The sequence below is a fragment of the Macaca thibetana genome, chromosome 16 (genome assembly GCF_024542745.1).
Source record: "Macaca thibetana thibetana isolate TM-01 chromosome 16, ASM2454274v1, whole genome shotgun sequence".
Lineage (NCBI taxonomy): Eukaryota > Metazoa > Chordata > Mammalia > Primates > Cercopithecidae > Macaca > Macaca thibetana.
In genome coordinates, this window is record NC_065593.1 from 18,338,136 (window position 1) to 18,354,373 (window position 16,238).

Below are 16,238 nucleotides of genomic sequence, written 5' to 3' on the forward strand. Positions count from 1 at the left end.
AGGTTAGGAGTTCAGGAACAGCCTGACCAGTATGGCGAAACCCTGTCTCTACTAAAAATACAAAAATTAGCTGGGCATGGTGGCGTGCACCTGTAGTCCTAGCTACTCGGGAAGCTGAGACAGAACTGCCTGAACTCGGGAGGCGGAGGTTGCAGCGAGTTGAGATCGCACCACAGCACTCCAGTCTGGGTGGCAGAGCGAGCAAGACTCCATCTCAAAAAGAAAAACAAAAATATACAAAAATTGGCCGGGCGTGGTGGCACGGGCCTGTCATCCCAGCTACTCGGAAGGCTGAGGCAGCAGAATCTCTGGTACTCAGGAGGCGGAGGTTGCAGTGAGGCAAGATTGCGCCACTGCACTCCAGCCTGGGTGACAGAGCAAGACTCCATCTCAAAAAAAAAAAAAGAGGAAGAAGAAGAAAAGAAAAGAAATGGGTCTGAATGAAGATGCCTCATGGCCTGGGGCTGGCACAGGTGGTGAGAAGGGCTATGATTCAGCCTCAGCCATGAGCAATGTGCTGGGTGGATGATCCCTGCATGGGCAGTACCCAGCAGCTGCAATCAGCCAGTGGCAGCATGGCCTCGGCTGGGCTGGCCCCACTTCTCAGTGACTTGCTGTACTTTCCAATGGGACAGTTGGCAGGGAGTGAGTCTCCTTTTCCACCTAGAAGCAGCATGACTCAGGCCAGCCGGGAACAGCAGCTCAGGCTTTCGGACACACCCTCATCCACACACCCTGAGATGGCCACGTACAGCCAAGGGCACATAGCAGGCACTCAGTTAATGCTCAGGGCACACAGCAGGCATTCAGTTAATGCTCAGGGCACACAGCAGGCACTCAGTTAATGCTCAGGGCATACAGCAGACACTCAGTTAATGCTCAGGGCACACAGCAGGCACTCAGTTAATGCTCACTGACTCACTGGCATTGCCCCAGAGACTAAAGTCCTGCCCGGGGCAGCCTTCGGAAGGGATCTACCTCACCAGGAAGCCAGCCACTAGATTTTCACAGAGGCATGTCATTGGGTCTCCTCATCCATAGCAGCGTCCATGCAGCTGTCTAATGTATTAGCAGCAGCAGCTCTTGCCACCCAAATCAGAGCAGCGGCCAGCATTTCCCCGTGGACTCTGCGTTCACAGCCAGTCAACAGATAACCACGCAGAGCCAGCACTCAGCCGAGGAACTCTGCCTGGGCCCCGGGTTCCAGCCCTGTCCCCGCCGCCTCCCGATACAGAAACAGCCTGGTCTTCCTTCAGAAAGACAGAGAGAGCCCTTGGGGAGGAGGATGCTGGAGGAGGTCCCGGGTAGCAGGGGCAGACGTGAACAAGAACCACAAGAAGCAATTTAGGCTTGGGAAATCTTGAGGAATCTTTTCCAATGTCCCTACTTGCCAGTTCTGGTGCCAGCCCACTGCCCAGGCAGCAAAGCAGCAGAACTGACGGGAAAAGATGATGCTCATGTGAGTCCAGGACCCCCTCTCTCCATCTCACCACCCTGTGCCCTCCCTGCCTCCCCCTGGTCCACAGCAGCTCTACACACGGGCACGGCTTCTCCTGCAGACAGGCAGTCACCTGTTCCTTCCCTCTTGCTGCACCCCAGCTCGTGAGACCCCCGCCCCTGCAACACTCTTGCCTCTCTCTCCTTTCTGACCCTAGCTGGAGAAGTGACACTCACGGGCCCCACCTGCAGCGTGCTGGGTCCCTGCTGGGCTACCTGCCCTGGCCCTGGGCTCCTCTCCTCTGCTTGTGGAGGTGGGAGTGTGTTTATACGTCAGCACCCTTGCTAAAAACCCAGCTCCTGGGAGGCACCACACACCCATGCTCATAGAACGACGCTGTCTGAGTGCTTGCGCCTTTGCGTGGGGCTGAAAACACGACTGCCAACTCACGAGGCTGTGGCAGGGCCACACAGGCCAGCGTGTGCAGAGCCTGGCACACAGGTCGCTCAGTGAGCCCTCACAATCGCCTCATTGCCTCCGCCCACCCCAATCCAGGACACACAGAGGGGGCAAGGCCACGTCACCGGCAAACGAAAAACATTACCAGGAGACAAGGATGGAGGAGAAGGGGTTTTGCACCTCCGTGGGTCCCAGGAAAATGGGGGGGAGATGCGGGCCAGAAAGTGCTGGGGGGAGAAGAAAACAGGTCAGAGTGAGTTTCTCATCCCGATGGAGAGGGAAGACGTGACCAAGGAAAAGGATGTCTGGAGAGTTCTCTACACCCATTTCTGGAAAGCTAGGGGAACTGGGCACGCCCTGGGTGTGGGATGGGATGGGATGCATCCCACGTTGTCTGAGCACCGAGCATGCCACACTGCCCGGCTCCACCGCTGGCCCAGCAGTCCCCATCCGCAGGGCAAGCAGGATGAGAGCCAGCCGGCCACCAGGCTGGCTGCAGAACAGAAGGTCCTTGAGGCAGAGCTCTTTGTTTGCTGTGATCCTCACCATCTCCCTGTGCTATTAATAGAACTGCCTAGCACACAGTAGATGCTCAATAAACATTTGCTAGATGAATGACTAAGTATTCTGCTAAGCAAGATGCAACGAAGCAGGCAGTGGAGGCCAAGTCTTGGTCTGGGAGTGGCCAGGGCGGGCTTCTCGGGATGGCTAGACTCAGGGCTGGACAGGCCGGTGTTACTGCTATTAAGAGCTGTCTGTGCTCTGGCCACAGACTGCATCCCTCACCCTGGATGGCCAACCCTAGGCCCAGTGGGTGCCTCCAATAATGAACTGTCCTCCAGAATCAGGTCCTGTTCCAACCAAGTCTTCCCCCATCACCCCCGCCAAGCCACCTGCTTGCTCCTCTTTCCCTTCTCTGGTCTCCCTTTTCCACCAACTCCTGCCACTCACGGCTCCTCTGCTGCCAGAGCGTTTCAGAGGTGCCATTTCACTGTGTCACTGGGGCCAGGAGCCTGCGATGGCTCTCTGTTATGCGTGGCCGTGGTAATACCACAGAATCACCCGGGGACTAGTTAAAACACAGTTTCTGTCCGGGCACGTCGGATCACGCCTGTAATCCCAGCACTTTGGGAGGCCAAGGTGGGCGGATCACCTGGGGTTGGGAGTTCGAGACCAGCCTGACCAACATGGAGAAACCCCGTCTCTACTAAAAACACAAAACTTAGCCGGGCGTGGTGGCAGGCGCCTATAATCCCAGCTACTTGGGGGGCTGAGGCAGGAGATTCACCTGAACCCAGAGCAGGTAGAGGTTGCAGTGAGCTAAGATCACGCCACTGCACTCCAGCCTGGGCGAAGGAGTGAAACTCTGTCTCAAAAAAAAAAGTTTCCTAGGCCCCACCCCTAGAGCTTCTGATTCTTGGCCAGAGAACGTGCGTTTCTAACAAGTTCCCAAGTGAACAGCCTTTGAGAACCACTGACCTATGGGGTTAACCATGTGGAATGCTGGTACTGGGTGGGAGGGACCGTCTCTGAGCAGAGATGCCAGAGCAAAGACGTGGCAAGGTGGGGAAGGGTGAGAAGATGGTTGGGTTTTTATAGGACATCTTAAATTAGGCAGACTCATATTTAAATTCTAAGAAAGGACTAGAAGATGCAAATGACTTCAGGCACGAGGCAAGCAAAACCTAAACAGCGACGGGAGAAGGGAAGAGATGGAATCCGTAGTAATTAAAAACCTCCCAACAAAGAACGGTCCAGGGCCAGATGGCTTCATAGTGAAGCCGACCAAACACTTAAAGAAGAATTAACACCAGTCCTTCTCACACTCTTCCAAAAATAGAAGACGAGGAAACACTTCCTAACTCATCCTAGGAGGCCAGCATTATCAAAGTGACACGAAGGAACCACAGAAAACGACAGGCCAATATCTTTATGGATAGAGTCAGAAATCCTCAACAAAATACCAGCAAACCAAATCTGACGACATACTGTTATATTCCATGACAAAGTGGGATTTATCCTAGGAATGCAAGCTTGGTTCAACACAAGAAAACCAATGTAATAGGCCGGGCGCAGTGGCTCACACCTGTAATCCCAGCACTTTGGGAGGCAGAGGCAGGAGGATCACCTGAGGTCAGGAGTTCAAGACCAGCCTGGCCAACATGGTGAAACCCCGTCTCTACCAAAATTCAAAAATTAGCCGGGCGTGATGGCAGGTGCCTATAATCCCAGCTACTCGGGAGGCTGAGGCAGGAGAATCACTTGAACCCAGGAGGCGGAGGTTTCAGTGAACCAAGATTGCGCCACTGCACTCCAGCCTGGGCAACAGAGCAAGACTCCATCTCAAAAAAGAAGAAAATCAATGTAATATATCACATTAACAGGATGAAGAAGAAAAAAACATGATTATCTCAACTGATACAGAAAAAGCACTTGACAAAGGCTAATATCCTTTCATGAGATAAACACTCAGAAAACTAGGAATAAAAGGGAACTTCTTTGACACAAAAGGCATTAAAAAGAAATAGCTAACATCATACTCCATGATGAAAAACGAAAAGCTTTCCCCTCAAGATGAAGTAGCAACAAAACAAGGAAACTCACTGTCACCACTACTATTCGGCGCACTAAAAGTACTAGCCAGAAGAAAGAAATAAAAGGTATCTACCATGGAAAGGAAACAGTAAAACTATCTCTATTTTCAGATAAGATGTTCCTACATAAAAAAACCTCACAGATTGCACACACACACACACACACACACACACACAAAACCTACTAGAGCTGATAAAGGAAGTCTGCAAAATTGCAAAGTACAAAACTCAGTTGTGTTTCTATATAACAGCAATGAACAATCAGAAAAGATAAACAATAAAAATAATAAAAATAATAAATAAAAATAAACAATCGGAAAGAAAATTAAGAAAACAATTCCATTTTAAAATAGCATTAGGCCACGCGCGGTGGCTCACACCTGTAATTCCAGCACTTTGGGAGGCTGAGGCAGGCGGATCACGAGGTTAGGAGATCGAGACCATCCTGGCTAACATGGTGAAACCCTGTCTCTACTAAAAATACAAAAAATTAGCCAGGCGTGGTGGTGGGCGCCTGTAGTCCCAGCTACTCGGGAGGCTGAGGCAGGAGAATGGCGTGAACCTGGGAGGCGGAGCTTGCAGTGAGCCGAGATCTGGCCACTGCACTCCAGCCTGGGCGACAGAGCGAGACTCTGTCTCAAAAAATAATAATATAATAAAATAAAATAGCATTAAAAATAATAAAATACCTAGGAACAAATTTAACCAAATGCTGGCACACTAAACACTATAAAACATTGCTGAAAGAAATTAAAGAAGACATAAATAAATGGAATGACATCCCATGTTCAGCGATTGGAAGATTTAATACTGCTAAGAAGGTAGTACCATTCAAAGTGAGCTACCTATCTAACACAATCTCTATCAGAATCCTAGCTGGATTTTTTGAAGAAATTGAAAAGCTGATCCTACATTTGATAAGGAAATTCCATCCAGAATACTCAAAATCTTCTTAAAGAGGAAGGTCAAAGGTGGAGAACTCCTATTTCCCAATTTCAATACTTACTATAAAGTTACAGTGATCAAAACCGTGTGGTCCTGGCCTAAAAACGGGCATTTGAACCAACACAGTAGAATTAAGAGAACAGAGATAAACCCACACATCTATGGCCAACTGTGTTTTGACAGGATTGCCAAGACCAATCCTAGGGAAAGAATGGTCTTTTCAACAAATGGAGCTGCACAACAACTGGATATCCACATGCAAAGAATGAAGTTGGTAGTTCTTCTTTTAATGTTTTTAATTTTTTGAGCAATCTCTCTGCTGTTTCACATAGCGACTACACCAATTTACATTTCTACTAACAGTGTTACAAGAGTTCCAATTTCTCCACATCCTCACCGATGCTTGTTATCTTTTGTGGTTTGGGTTTTTTTTTTTTTTTTTTTTGGTTTTGTTTTGTTTTCAGACGGAGTCTGGCTCTGTCGCCAGGCTAGAGTGCAGTGGCGCAATCTGGGCTCATTGCAACCTCTGTCTCCTGGGTTCAAGCAATTCTCCTGCCTCAGCCTCCTCAGTAGCTGGGATTACAGGTGCATGCACCACCACACCAGGCTAATTTTTTGTGTTTTAGTAGAGACGGGGTTTCACCATGTTGGCCAGACTGGTCTCGATCTCCTGACCTCATGATTCGCCCGCCTTGGCCTCCGAAAGTGGTGGGATTACAGGCGTGAGCCACCGCAACTGGCCTCTTCTGTGGCTTTGATATTAGCCATCCTAACAGGTGTGAGGTGATATATCACTGTGGTTTTGATTTGCATTTCCCTGATGATTAACGACCCTCTCATATACCTGTTGACTACTCGTATGTCTTCTTTGGAGAAGTGTCTATTCAAGTCTTTAGTACACGTTTTTTGTTTTGTTTTGTTTTGTTTTTGTTTTTTGGAGACAGAGTCTTGCTCTGTCACCCAGGCTGGAGTGCAGTGGTACCATCTCGGCTCACTGCCTCATCCGCCTCCCGGGTTCAAGCGATTCTCCTGCCTCAGCCTCCCAAGCAGCTGAGATTACAGGTGCCCACAACTATGCCCAGTTAATTTTTGCATTTTTAGTAGAGACGGGGCTTCACCATGTTGGCCAGGCTGGTCTTGAACTCCTGACCTCAGATGATCTGCCTGCTTCAACCTCCCAAAGTGCTGGGATTACAGGCTTGAGCCACTGCACCTGCCCCTTTAGTGCACTTCTTAAGTCAGGTGAGGGTTTTTTATTATTGAGCTGTAGGAGTTCCTTATACATTTTAAAAATTGACCCCTTATCTGATACACGGTTTGCAAATATTTCCTCCCATTCTGTAGGCTGCCTTTTCACCCTGTTGATTGTTTCCTTTGCTGTGCAGAAGCATAATAATTCTATCTCTATAAAATAGCTAGGATGGGTAAATCTATAAAGACAGAAAACAGATTTGTGATTGCCAGGGGTTTAGGGGGAAGAGAAAGTGGGGAGTAACTGCTTAAAGGGGTACTTATTTGGGGATGATAAAAATATTTTGGAACTAGGCCAGGTGTGGTGGTTCATGTCTGTAATCCCAGCACTTTGGGTGGCCAAGGCGGGCAGATCACTTGAGGTCAGGGCTTCGAGACCACCCTGACCAACATGGTGAAACCCCATCTCTACTAAAAACATAAAAATTAGCCGGGCATGCGTGGCGGGCGCCTGTAATCCCGGCTACTCGGGAGGATGAGGCAGGAGAATCGCTTGAACCTGGGAGGCAGCCACTATTTACTTATCTCTCACTAAGCTGTCAAGCAGAAATGCGAGCTCAGTGTTGCTGAAGTGTTCAAGATAAGCCAGAAATCCAAGATAAGCCAGATTTTTGGGTGAGTCTCCCAATTTTTGTACCTGGATGACACAAAATTTTAAAAATCTCTCCGTGGACCAAACACAATCATTCTATGAGCCAAATCAGCCCCCAAGTTTCAGCCCCAAACACAAGTTTTAAGCGATGGAAGCCACTGAATGTTGCTGAGCTGGAAGATGAGATGATACGACGCCGTGCTTTAGGAAGTCCCAAGGCATCCTCTGTTGAGCACTGGTGATGTGCCAGGCCGGCACGAGGCACTGGATCAGGCAGTTTACAGACGCCATTCCATACGCCTCACACGTACTCAGGAAGGGAGGGCGGGAAGGTTGGAGACTTAGAGTGGTTAAGTAACTTGCCCAAAATGAATCCTGATTCAAATTCAGATCCAGCAAGGTTTACCAACTCAGCGTCTCACATGCATGTCTGACAGGCACCTCAAACTTCCCAACTTAGAGTCCAAAGCAGGAACTCTCATTCATTCTTTCCCTCTAAAGCCATCTCGGTGACACTCAGGACAAAGCCCAAAGAGTCGGCCGGGCGCGGTGGCTCACGCCTGTAATCCCAGCACTTTGGGAGGCTGAGGCGGGTGGATCACCTGAGGTCAGGAGTTCAAAACCAGCCTGGCCAACACGGTAAAACCCCATCTCTACTAATAATACAAAAATTAGCTGGGCGTGGTGGTGGGCGCCTGTAATCCCAGCTACTCTGGGGGCTGAGGCAGGAGAATCACTTGAACCTGGCAGGCGGAGGTTGCAGTGAGCCGAGATGGTGCCACTGCACTCCAGGATGGGCGACAAGAGCAAAAACTCTGTCTCAAAAAAAAAAAACCCCAAGAATCATCACTGATTTCTTGATCCCTCATCCCCCACGTCCAATCCTCCTGGCAAGTCCACCGTCACAAGGCATCCCATATCTCACCAGCTGTCGTCACCTCCACTGCCTCCCTCATCTCACGGCACCTCAACTGGACAGCGCCTCGGGCTCCTGCCTTCCAACCCCCCTCTCAAATCGGTTCCCCACAGAACAGCCACATGGCCTTTTAAAAATTTGTTTCTGTTGTTGTTTTTTATTTTCCTTTATTTTTTAATTTATTTCTTAGACGGAGTCTCGCTCTGTTGCCCAGGCTGGAGTGCAACGGCACGCCTTCAGCTCACCACAGCCTCTGCTTCCACCTCCTGGGTTCAAGCGATTCTCCTGCCTCAGCTGCTCGAGTAGCTGGGATTACAGGTGCGCGTCACCCCATCCAGCTAATTTTTGTATTTTTAGTGGAGACGGGGTTCCGCCATGTTGGCCAGGCTGGTCTCAGACTCCTGACCTCAAGTGATCCACCCGCTTCGGCCTCCCAAAGTGTTGGGATTACAGGCCTGAGCCACTGTTCCCGGCCCACGTGGTCTTTTGAAAGATCAATCAGATGAGATCAGTTCCCAGCTTAAAACTCTCTACTATGCCACTACCCACACCCTGCCAGGGTCCAGAGAGTTTGGGCCATTTCTGTCTGGTCACAAGGTCCCTGGTCCCCTCACGGCATTCTGGAGCCCATGGTAGTGCAGCCTGAGACTGGGGAACTCCTTGGTCCAACCTTACAAACAAGTGTCCTGTCACTCCTCACACTCATCCCTGAATTTTCACCCTCGAGAAAAAGATCTTTTTCCCCTAGAGAAAAACATGACACGGCTAAGGAGGGAGAAGAAAGGCAAGAAAACAGCCAGTCCCGGGCTGGCAGCAGGCAGGAGAATGAGGAAGAGCCTCACAGTCCCCACCCGGCCAAGTCCACCTGGGCCCCCCATGTTCACCAGGAGGAGGCACACAGGGCCTGCCAAAGCTGGAACAGGGGCCTGCAGAGCCTGCAGGGACAGTGTGGCTTGGCAGCAGAGGACCACGACCCACACTCTCCTCGCTGGGCCTCACACTAACCACACTCTGAGGCTCGGTGACAGGACACAGGATCCCCAGAACCACAGCCCAAAGAAGAGAGGGCGGGACCCGCAGCCTGGCCAGCTCCAAGCGTCCAGGCCAGGCGGAAGCCCAGCTGAGGAGTCCCTCTCTCTCTCGCCCTGGAAACTCCCACCGGGGCACAGCTTTTGGCTGGCCGTGGTCCCCTCGGGCCCTGGCAGGGAGCCGAGAAGGCTTCCCAGAGAAGCACAGAAGTGAGTTCTCTCCAGCCCCCCTGCCAGGACCCACCTCGAATCTCCAAGCCAGGGAGGAAAGGCCCGGGTGCTGAGTCTGTCCCCTGCCCTCCACGTCCCCCACCCAGAGGCCCCCCTGTCCCTGGTCTCCGTTCCTCCTTCCCCTGAGCGAAGGGTGCTTCCATGACCCATGGCAGGCAAACAGCCACTTGGGGCTCCCTGCCAGGTGACAACAGGAAAGGCTCTGTTCCCCACCCCCTCCAGGCAGCAGGGCCTGGACGGACATCCCTCCACAGCCCGGGGACACTCACGAAAATGTACTTTAAGAAATCCATCTTCCGCCAGGGCCTGTGTCCTGAGAGTCGGGGTCCTGCTGCCTTAGCACCACTGCAGCTGCTGCTACCACCATGGCAGCAGCTCTGCTGACGCTGGACAACTTCCTTCAGATCAAACAAGGAACTGCAGGACTTGGGTGTCCGCCCGAAGCTGTTAGTCCACACTGACTAGCACTGACCTTTGACCTGTCCTCTGCCGCGGGTGTTCTTCTGGGGAACCCAGGGCTGCTGCAGCTGCCACACGTCTTATGTCATAAGGGCAAAGGGGTCCCTTCCAAGGGCGAGGCCCCATGCCAGCAGGTGATGAGTGGATGCCCACTGGGGCCTAGGAAGGTAAAGGGGTGAGAAGCCTCCTCCCTCCATCCCTGCCCTGAGTTCTCAACACCGCTGGTCTGCGAGGTCAGACGGAAGGCAGGACTGGGACACAGGAAACTAGCAACAGTGTCAGGCCTGAAGGAGACCCCGGTCTAGTGTGTTAGGAGACTCCAGCAGGTCGGCCGGGCGCGGTGGCACATGCCTGTCATCCCAGCACTTTGAGAGGCCGAGGCGGGCGGATCACGAGGTCAGGAGATCGAGACCATCCTGACTAACACGGTGAAACCCTGTCTCTACTAAAAATACAAAAAAAACTAGCCGAGCGAGGTGGCGATGCCTGTAGTCCCAGCTACTCGGGAGGCTGAGGCAGGAGAATGGCGTAAACCCAGGAGGCGGAGCTTGCAGTGAGCTGAGATCCGGCCACTGCACTCCAGCCTGGGTGACAGAGTGAGACTCCGTCTCAAAAAAAAAAAAAGGAGACTCCAGCAGGCTCCACTTGATGGGGGCCTCAATCTTCCCTTCTTTGAACTGGGAAGCCCTCTCTGCAAGAAAAATAAAAACAAGTAAAAGACAGACCAGTGCCTGCATCTTTAGAGGCATTCCCATGCACCTCACAGAACCTAAGAGGTGTGAAGAAAGAGCTAAAAGGCAAGGTGGCTCACGCCTGTCATCCCAGCACTTTGGGAGGACGAGGTAGGCAGATCACCTCAGGTCAGGAGTTCGAGAGCATCCTGGCCAACATGGTGAAACCCCGTCTCTACTAAAACTACAAAAATTAGCTGGGTGTGGTGGCGGGCACCTGTAATCCCAGCTACTCAGGAGACTGAGGCGGAGGATCACTGGATCCCCGGAGGCAGAGTTTGCAGTGAGCCGAGATTGTGCCGCTGCACTCCAGCCTGGGCGACAGAGCGGGATTCTGTCTCAAAAAAAAAAAAAAAAGAATAAGAATAAGTGGTGGCTTGGAGGACTGGAAAGGGGTGTGCAGAGGCATAGGGAACTGTTTTCTTTGAGGAACAGCCTGCTTTATTTTTTTTTGAGACGGAGTTTCACTCTTGTTGCCCAGGCTGGAATACAATGGCATGATCTCACTGCAACCTCTGCCTCCCAGGTTCAAGAGATTCTCCTGCCTCAGCCTCCCGAGTGGCTGGGATTACAGGTGCCCATCACTATACCCGGCTAGTTTTTGTATTTTTAGTAGACATGGGGTTTCACCATGTTGGCCAGGCTGATCTCAAACTCCTGACCTCAGGTGATCCACCTGCCTCAGCCTCCCAAAGTGCTGGGATTACAGGCATAAGCCACTGCGCCCAGCCAGATATTTATTTTTTTTATCCAAGATGTTTTGTGTAGGTTTTGTGTGTGTGTTACTCTGTTTTAAAAATAATAATAACATGGTTTAAATAAAGATAGCAGTGCTCATGCCCTGTAATTATCTTACCAAAAAAAAATTAAAAATAAATATAGCAAATGGCTGGGGGAGACACACCATGAGCTCAAGGCCCAGAGGCACCTAGTGCTGTGGGGAAGGAGGAGCCAGCCCCGGCTCAGCCCAGGGCTCCCCTGGGTCTCACAGTCTCTTTCCAACGCTAACAACACGTCACACTCCATACCCATCCAGGGCCCTCAGTTCTGTTCCAGCTTTGGGAGGAAAGCAAGGTCTCCAGCTTGGAAGGAAAGGAATGAATGTTTTAAACCCTCAAAACAAAGCAGTGTGGTGTGGGAGAAATAGCCCCAGACCTAGTGTGGGGCAGACAAGCTACTGACTCATGGCTCTGCTACTGACAAGCTGCGTGGGCTGGTCACTCAGCCTCTGAGCCTCAGTTTCTATGTCTATAAAATGGGAGAAATATAACCCGCTCTGCAAAGTGGCTACAGAATAGGACACGACGTACGTGCTGTGTCCAGAGCAAGGTGAGACACGAAATGTCCTCTGTCAATAGCACTTGTGACGATCATCGATCCTTCCTCCCAGCCCTGGCTCCGTGCTCGCTCCCTGCTCCTGCCCAGCCTGCCGCCAGACACAAAGCCTGTCTCCTGTCTCCAGCACAGCCCTATCCTGTGCTCGCTCCAGCTCCAGAACCTCACAGCCTTCCAAGGGAGAAGAGAGGCCAGGAAATGTCTCCAGGGGCTGGGGGAAGACACAGCTTAATCGAGGCCAGGCAGAGAAGACTTTGGCACGGGTCCATCCCCGGGTGCTTGAAATGATGCTGGAGGTCACGGGATAAGGGAGGAGAGGAGCATAGCTCTAGGATGTGAACTGGGCCACCTCCCTCCTTTGGAAGCTCCATGTGCTAGAGGGACCCCTAGCTGCAGACAGGCCTGGCAATGTCCCTGCCAACTCAAAATTCTGACATAAAAGACCATCTTGGAGAAGCCCTATTGTCGAGTTCATGAGCCTCGCTGTCCCTACTGAGCCCTTCTCTCCTTTCCTGGAAAAAGGGACCCAGGATAAGGCTGGTGCATCCTCTACATCCTTCCAGCTCCCTGCTGCACGTGCTGCTGGCCTGGCTCATCTCCACTCCTACTCAGAGCCAGTGAGTCATTCAGCAGTGTCCCCCCCACACCCTGCCATGCCCATTCCTGCAGCCCCAGCCTCAGGAACCCACGTGGCATGGCCCAAGCTGTTAGGACAAGCCATACCCAGAACACTTCTGCAACCCCCTTGGCCACAGCATCCCAGGGTCCAGAAAACCAAGGCTCCAAGCTCCCGCCTCTTTGCAGGAATGCGTACAGAAGGAGCAAGGAAGAAGAGAGATGGAGAACGAACTTACTGATCTCCTCCGGGCCAGGCACTGGCTAGAGCTGGAGACCCAAGGACGATCACCCTCGGTCCCTCTCCTCCTTCCCACTCCACTTTATTCGCTAGACTCCTACTTGTCCTTTCGGTCTTAACGTGGAGGTCACCTCCTCCAGGAAGCCCTCTTGGTCTCCACCCTCCTCCCTGTCCCCAGGTGGTACTCCCGCCCTACACATGCCCTATCCAATCACTTCTCTCTCAGCCTTAAAACTTCTTGTTTAATTGTCTGTTTTCCCCGTTTCATCTGTAATCCCAGCACCTGGCACACAGGTGCTCAGTAAACGCTTGCTGAATGAATAACTGAATAAAGGAACTGACTTCAGTCTGGTGACTATGACCATCACAGAAGCAAATAATTACAATCCAGAAAACAAGGAGCAAGGAGCATGGGTAAAGCCCACGCCTGCCTGCCTGGGCACACAGAGGAGTGGGCAACGGCTCTCCTGCAAGGAAGGGGCTCCTGCAAGGAAGGGGGTCCTGCAAGGAAGGGGGACCTGCAAGGAAGGGGGTCCTGCAAGGAAGGGGGTCCTGCAAGGAAAGGGGTCCTGCAAGGAAGGGGGTCCTGTAAGGAAGGGGGTCCTGCAAGGAAGGGGGTCCAGGAGGACTTCCCAGAGTTATTCCCTCCGCTTTGGAGATAAAGCCGTGGAGGTAAAAAGGAAGTCAGGTCTGCCTCTAAGGGTACACAGTAATAGAGTGAGACACAATATCACAGCCCAGGACCCATTCCTACCACCTCCCATTTGACCCTCACGATCATCCATTTCGGCGCACCAGGGGAGGGTAACTAAAGCTCAGAGAGGTTAACTGGCCTGCTGAAGGTCGCACAGCCTGTTCATAGCAGAGCCAAGTGTTCTGAGTGAAAAGACGTTGGAGGCAGGGAGGAAGGACAGGAAGAGGGAGGAAGGTGAGTGCGTTTGTCTGTGTTAACCTCAGAGGGCACAAAGGAGAATCTGGCTGGCGGAGGAGGCCCACGGCCCCTGGCAGGGTCATGAGCAGAGAGCAGTGTGGCCACACTCTGACATCCTCTCCATGGCCAGGGGAGGGCCCAAGCCAAGAGAGGGAGTCCCAGAGGCAACCAAGCAAAGAAGAAGGCATGAAGGCCAGCGAGACAAATAGTACCTAGGAGGCAAAACTGGCCACCAGCCACTGGAGGTGGAGACAGGGAGAGGAGATGGTGGTCTACACACATTTCCCCGCTGTCATGTTCCTCCTGAACCTCTGAATGAGACCTCTCTTCTCTCGAAACCAGAAACCCCACGATTAAGGATGCCCAGCCGTGATCATTCATTCATAAAACACCCCAGCTGGAGCAAGCCCGTCAGATCGGCCGCCTTTCCTTCCTTGCTTGTCGTTTTTCGTCAGCAGCTGCAGTCCGGTGAAGAGAGCACGGCACCGAGAATCAGACAGACCAGCCTCCGAATCCCAGCCCGGCCACCGGCCAGCTGTGAGGCCTCGTGCCTCACTTGCCTCCTTTGTGACACTAGAGTAATGATCCCCACCCTCCGGCACTTCCAGAGATCAAATGAGACCACAAATGTGAACGTGCTTGACATTGCACCAGCGACCGACCAACAAATGTCTGTGGGTTCTGCATGTATTGGATTTATAGAATCAATTTCAGGATGGGGGCAGGGGGGTGACATTTATTGAGCTCTCACTCTATCTGTCAGACCCTTGACTAAAGATGTGGGACGTTCTTTTTGTTGTTGTTGTTGTTGCTGAGACAGTCTCGCTTTGTCGCCCAGACTGGAGTGCAGTGGCCCGATCTCAGCTCACTGCAAGCTCCGCCTCCCGGGTTTACGTCATTCTCCTGCCTCAGCCTCCCGAGTAGCTGCGACTACAGGCGCCCGCCACCTCGCCCGGCTAGGTTTTTGTACTTTTTAGTAGAGACGGGGTTTCACTGTGTTAGCCAGGATGGTCTCGATCTCCTGACCTCATGATCCACCCGTCTTGGCCTCCCAAAGTGCTGGGATTACAGGCTTGAGCCACCGCGCCCGGCCGGCACGTTCTTTTGTGTGTGTGTGTGTGTGTGTGAGAGAGAGAGACAGAGTTTCACTCTTGTTGCCCAGGCTGGAGTGCAATGGCACAATCTCAGCTCACTGCAACCTCCACCTACCAGGTTCAGGCAATTCTCCTGCCTCAGCCTCCCAAGTAGGTGCGATTACAGGCACCTGCCACCACACCCAACTAATTTTTTGTATTTAGTAGAGACAGGGTTTCACCATGTTGGTCAGGCTGGTCTTGAACTCCTGATCTCAGGTGATTCACCTGCCATGGCCTCCCAAAGTGCTGGGATGACAGGTGTGAGCCACTGCGCCCGGCCTGACTATGTTCTCTTAGCTGATCCTCACAACCACCTGTGAGGCAAGCGCTATCATTACAGCCACTCTGTCGTTGAGAAAACTGAGGCTGAGAGTTAAACATCTAGAACAACAGGCAATGCAAACCCGTAGTCAGCCTCCAGGGTCCAAGTTTGGAGCCTCCACACTCGCAGGGCTCGGGTCTGTTGTCTAAATCAGCTGGTTGATACAGATGGAAGAGGATGCTGAGAGACCAAATCCCACCCGTCTTCCCTAAAGCTTTTCTGAAGCCCCTCAGCCGGAATTCCCGTGGCATGTGAGCTGGTTTTGGTAGGCGTCATATTCTGTTTCACACGAATAGCTAAGACTGGCCTTTCCTCTACACTGCACGCCTTGCAGGCAGAAGCCATGTTTACACACACCACAGTTGTGCACACACCAGATTTCATCAACTCTTAAAGGACATCCACTGTCAGGTGCACATTATTTTGTGCTCCACTAAGAAAGCAAAAATGTTTCCAATTACACATTATGGTGTGCTGTTGCTTATGACATGCCTCCTGATTTCAGAGTTGTTAAATGAGAAGGAAGAAAGTGTCTCAGAAGCAATGAAATACAGTAGTAGACACTCAGTAATTATTTGTACTCAGTAATTATTTCTTGGGGGTAATGGAAAGAACACTGGATTTGAAATCTCAAGACTCAGGTTTGTGTCTTACCCGCTGGCTAAAAGGAGTATTTCATTTTCTCTTCTGCACAATGGGGAAATCATTCTTCTCTTCTGCAAGAACAAGAAGAGTTCAAGAAAGTGCTTTATAAGGCCGGGTGCGGTGGCTCACGCCCCAGCACTTTGGGAGGCCGAGATGGGCGGACCATCTAAGGTCAGGAGTTCAAGACCAGCCTGGTCAACATGGTGAAACCCTATCTCTACCAAAAATACAAAAATTAGCCAAGCGTGGTGGCGCATGCCTGTAATCCCCGCTACTCAGAAGTCTGAGGCAGGAGAATCACTTGAACCCAGGAGGCAGGGTTGCAGTGAGCCGAGATCACACCATTGCACTCCAGCCTGGGTAACAGAG

At 51.7% G+C, this 16,238-nt stretch overlaps 1 protein-coding gene across 8 annotated transcripts in view; it reads right to left on the reverse strand.

Annotated features, from left to right (window-relative positions):
* RAP1GAP2 (RAP1 GTPase activating protein 2) overlaps window positions 1-16,238 on the reverse strand; it is a 276,444-nt gene that overhangs the window by 88,975 nt on the left and 171,231 nt on the right. For 2 of the 8 annotated variants that reach the window (XM_050765820.1, XM_050765819.1), the window contains exon 1: window positions 9,724-10,182. The exons of the other annotated variants lie outside the window; for them this stretch is intronic. In XM_050765820.1, the coding sequence (XP_050621777.1) occupies window positions 9,724-9,747 (24 nt within the window). In that variant the 5' untranslated portion in view covers window positions 9,748-10,182. Of the gene's footprint in view, window positions 1-9,723; window positions 10,183-16,238 lie in introns of those variants that run through there. 8 annotated transcript variants of the gene reach the window in all.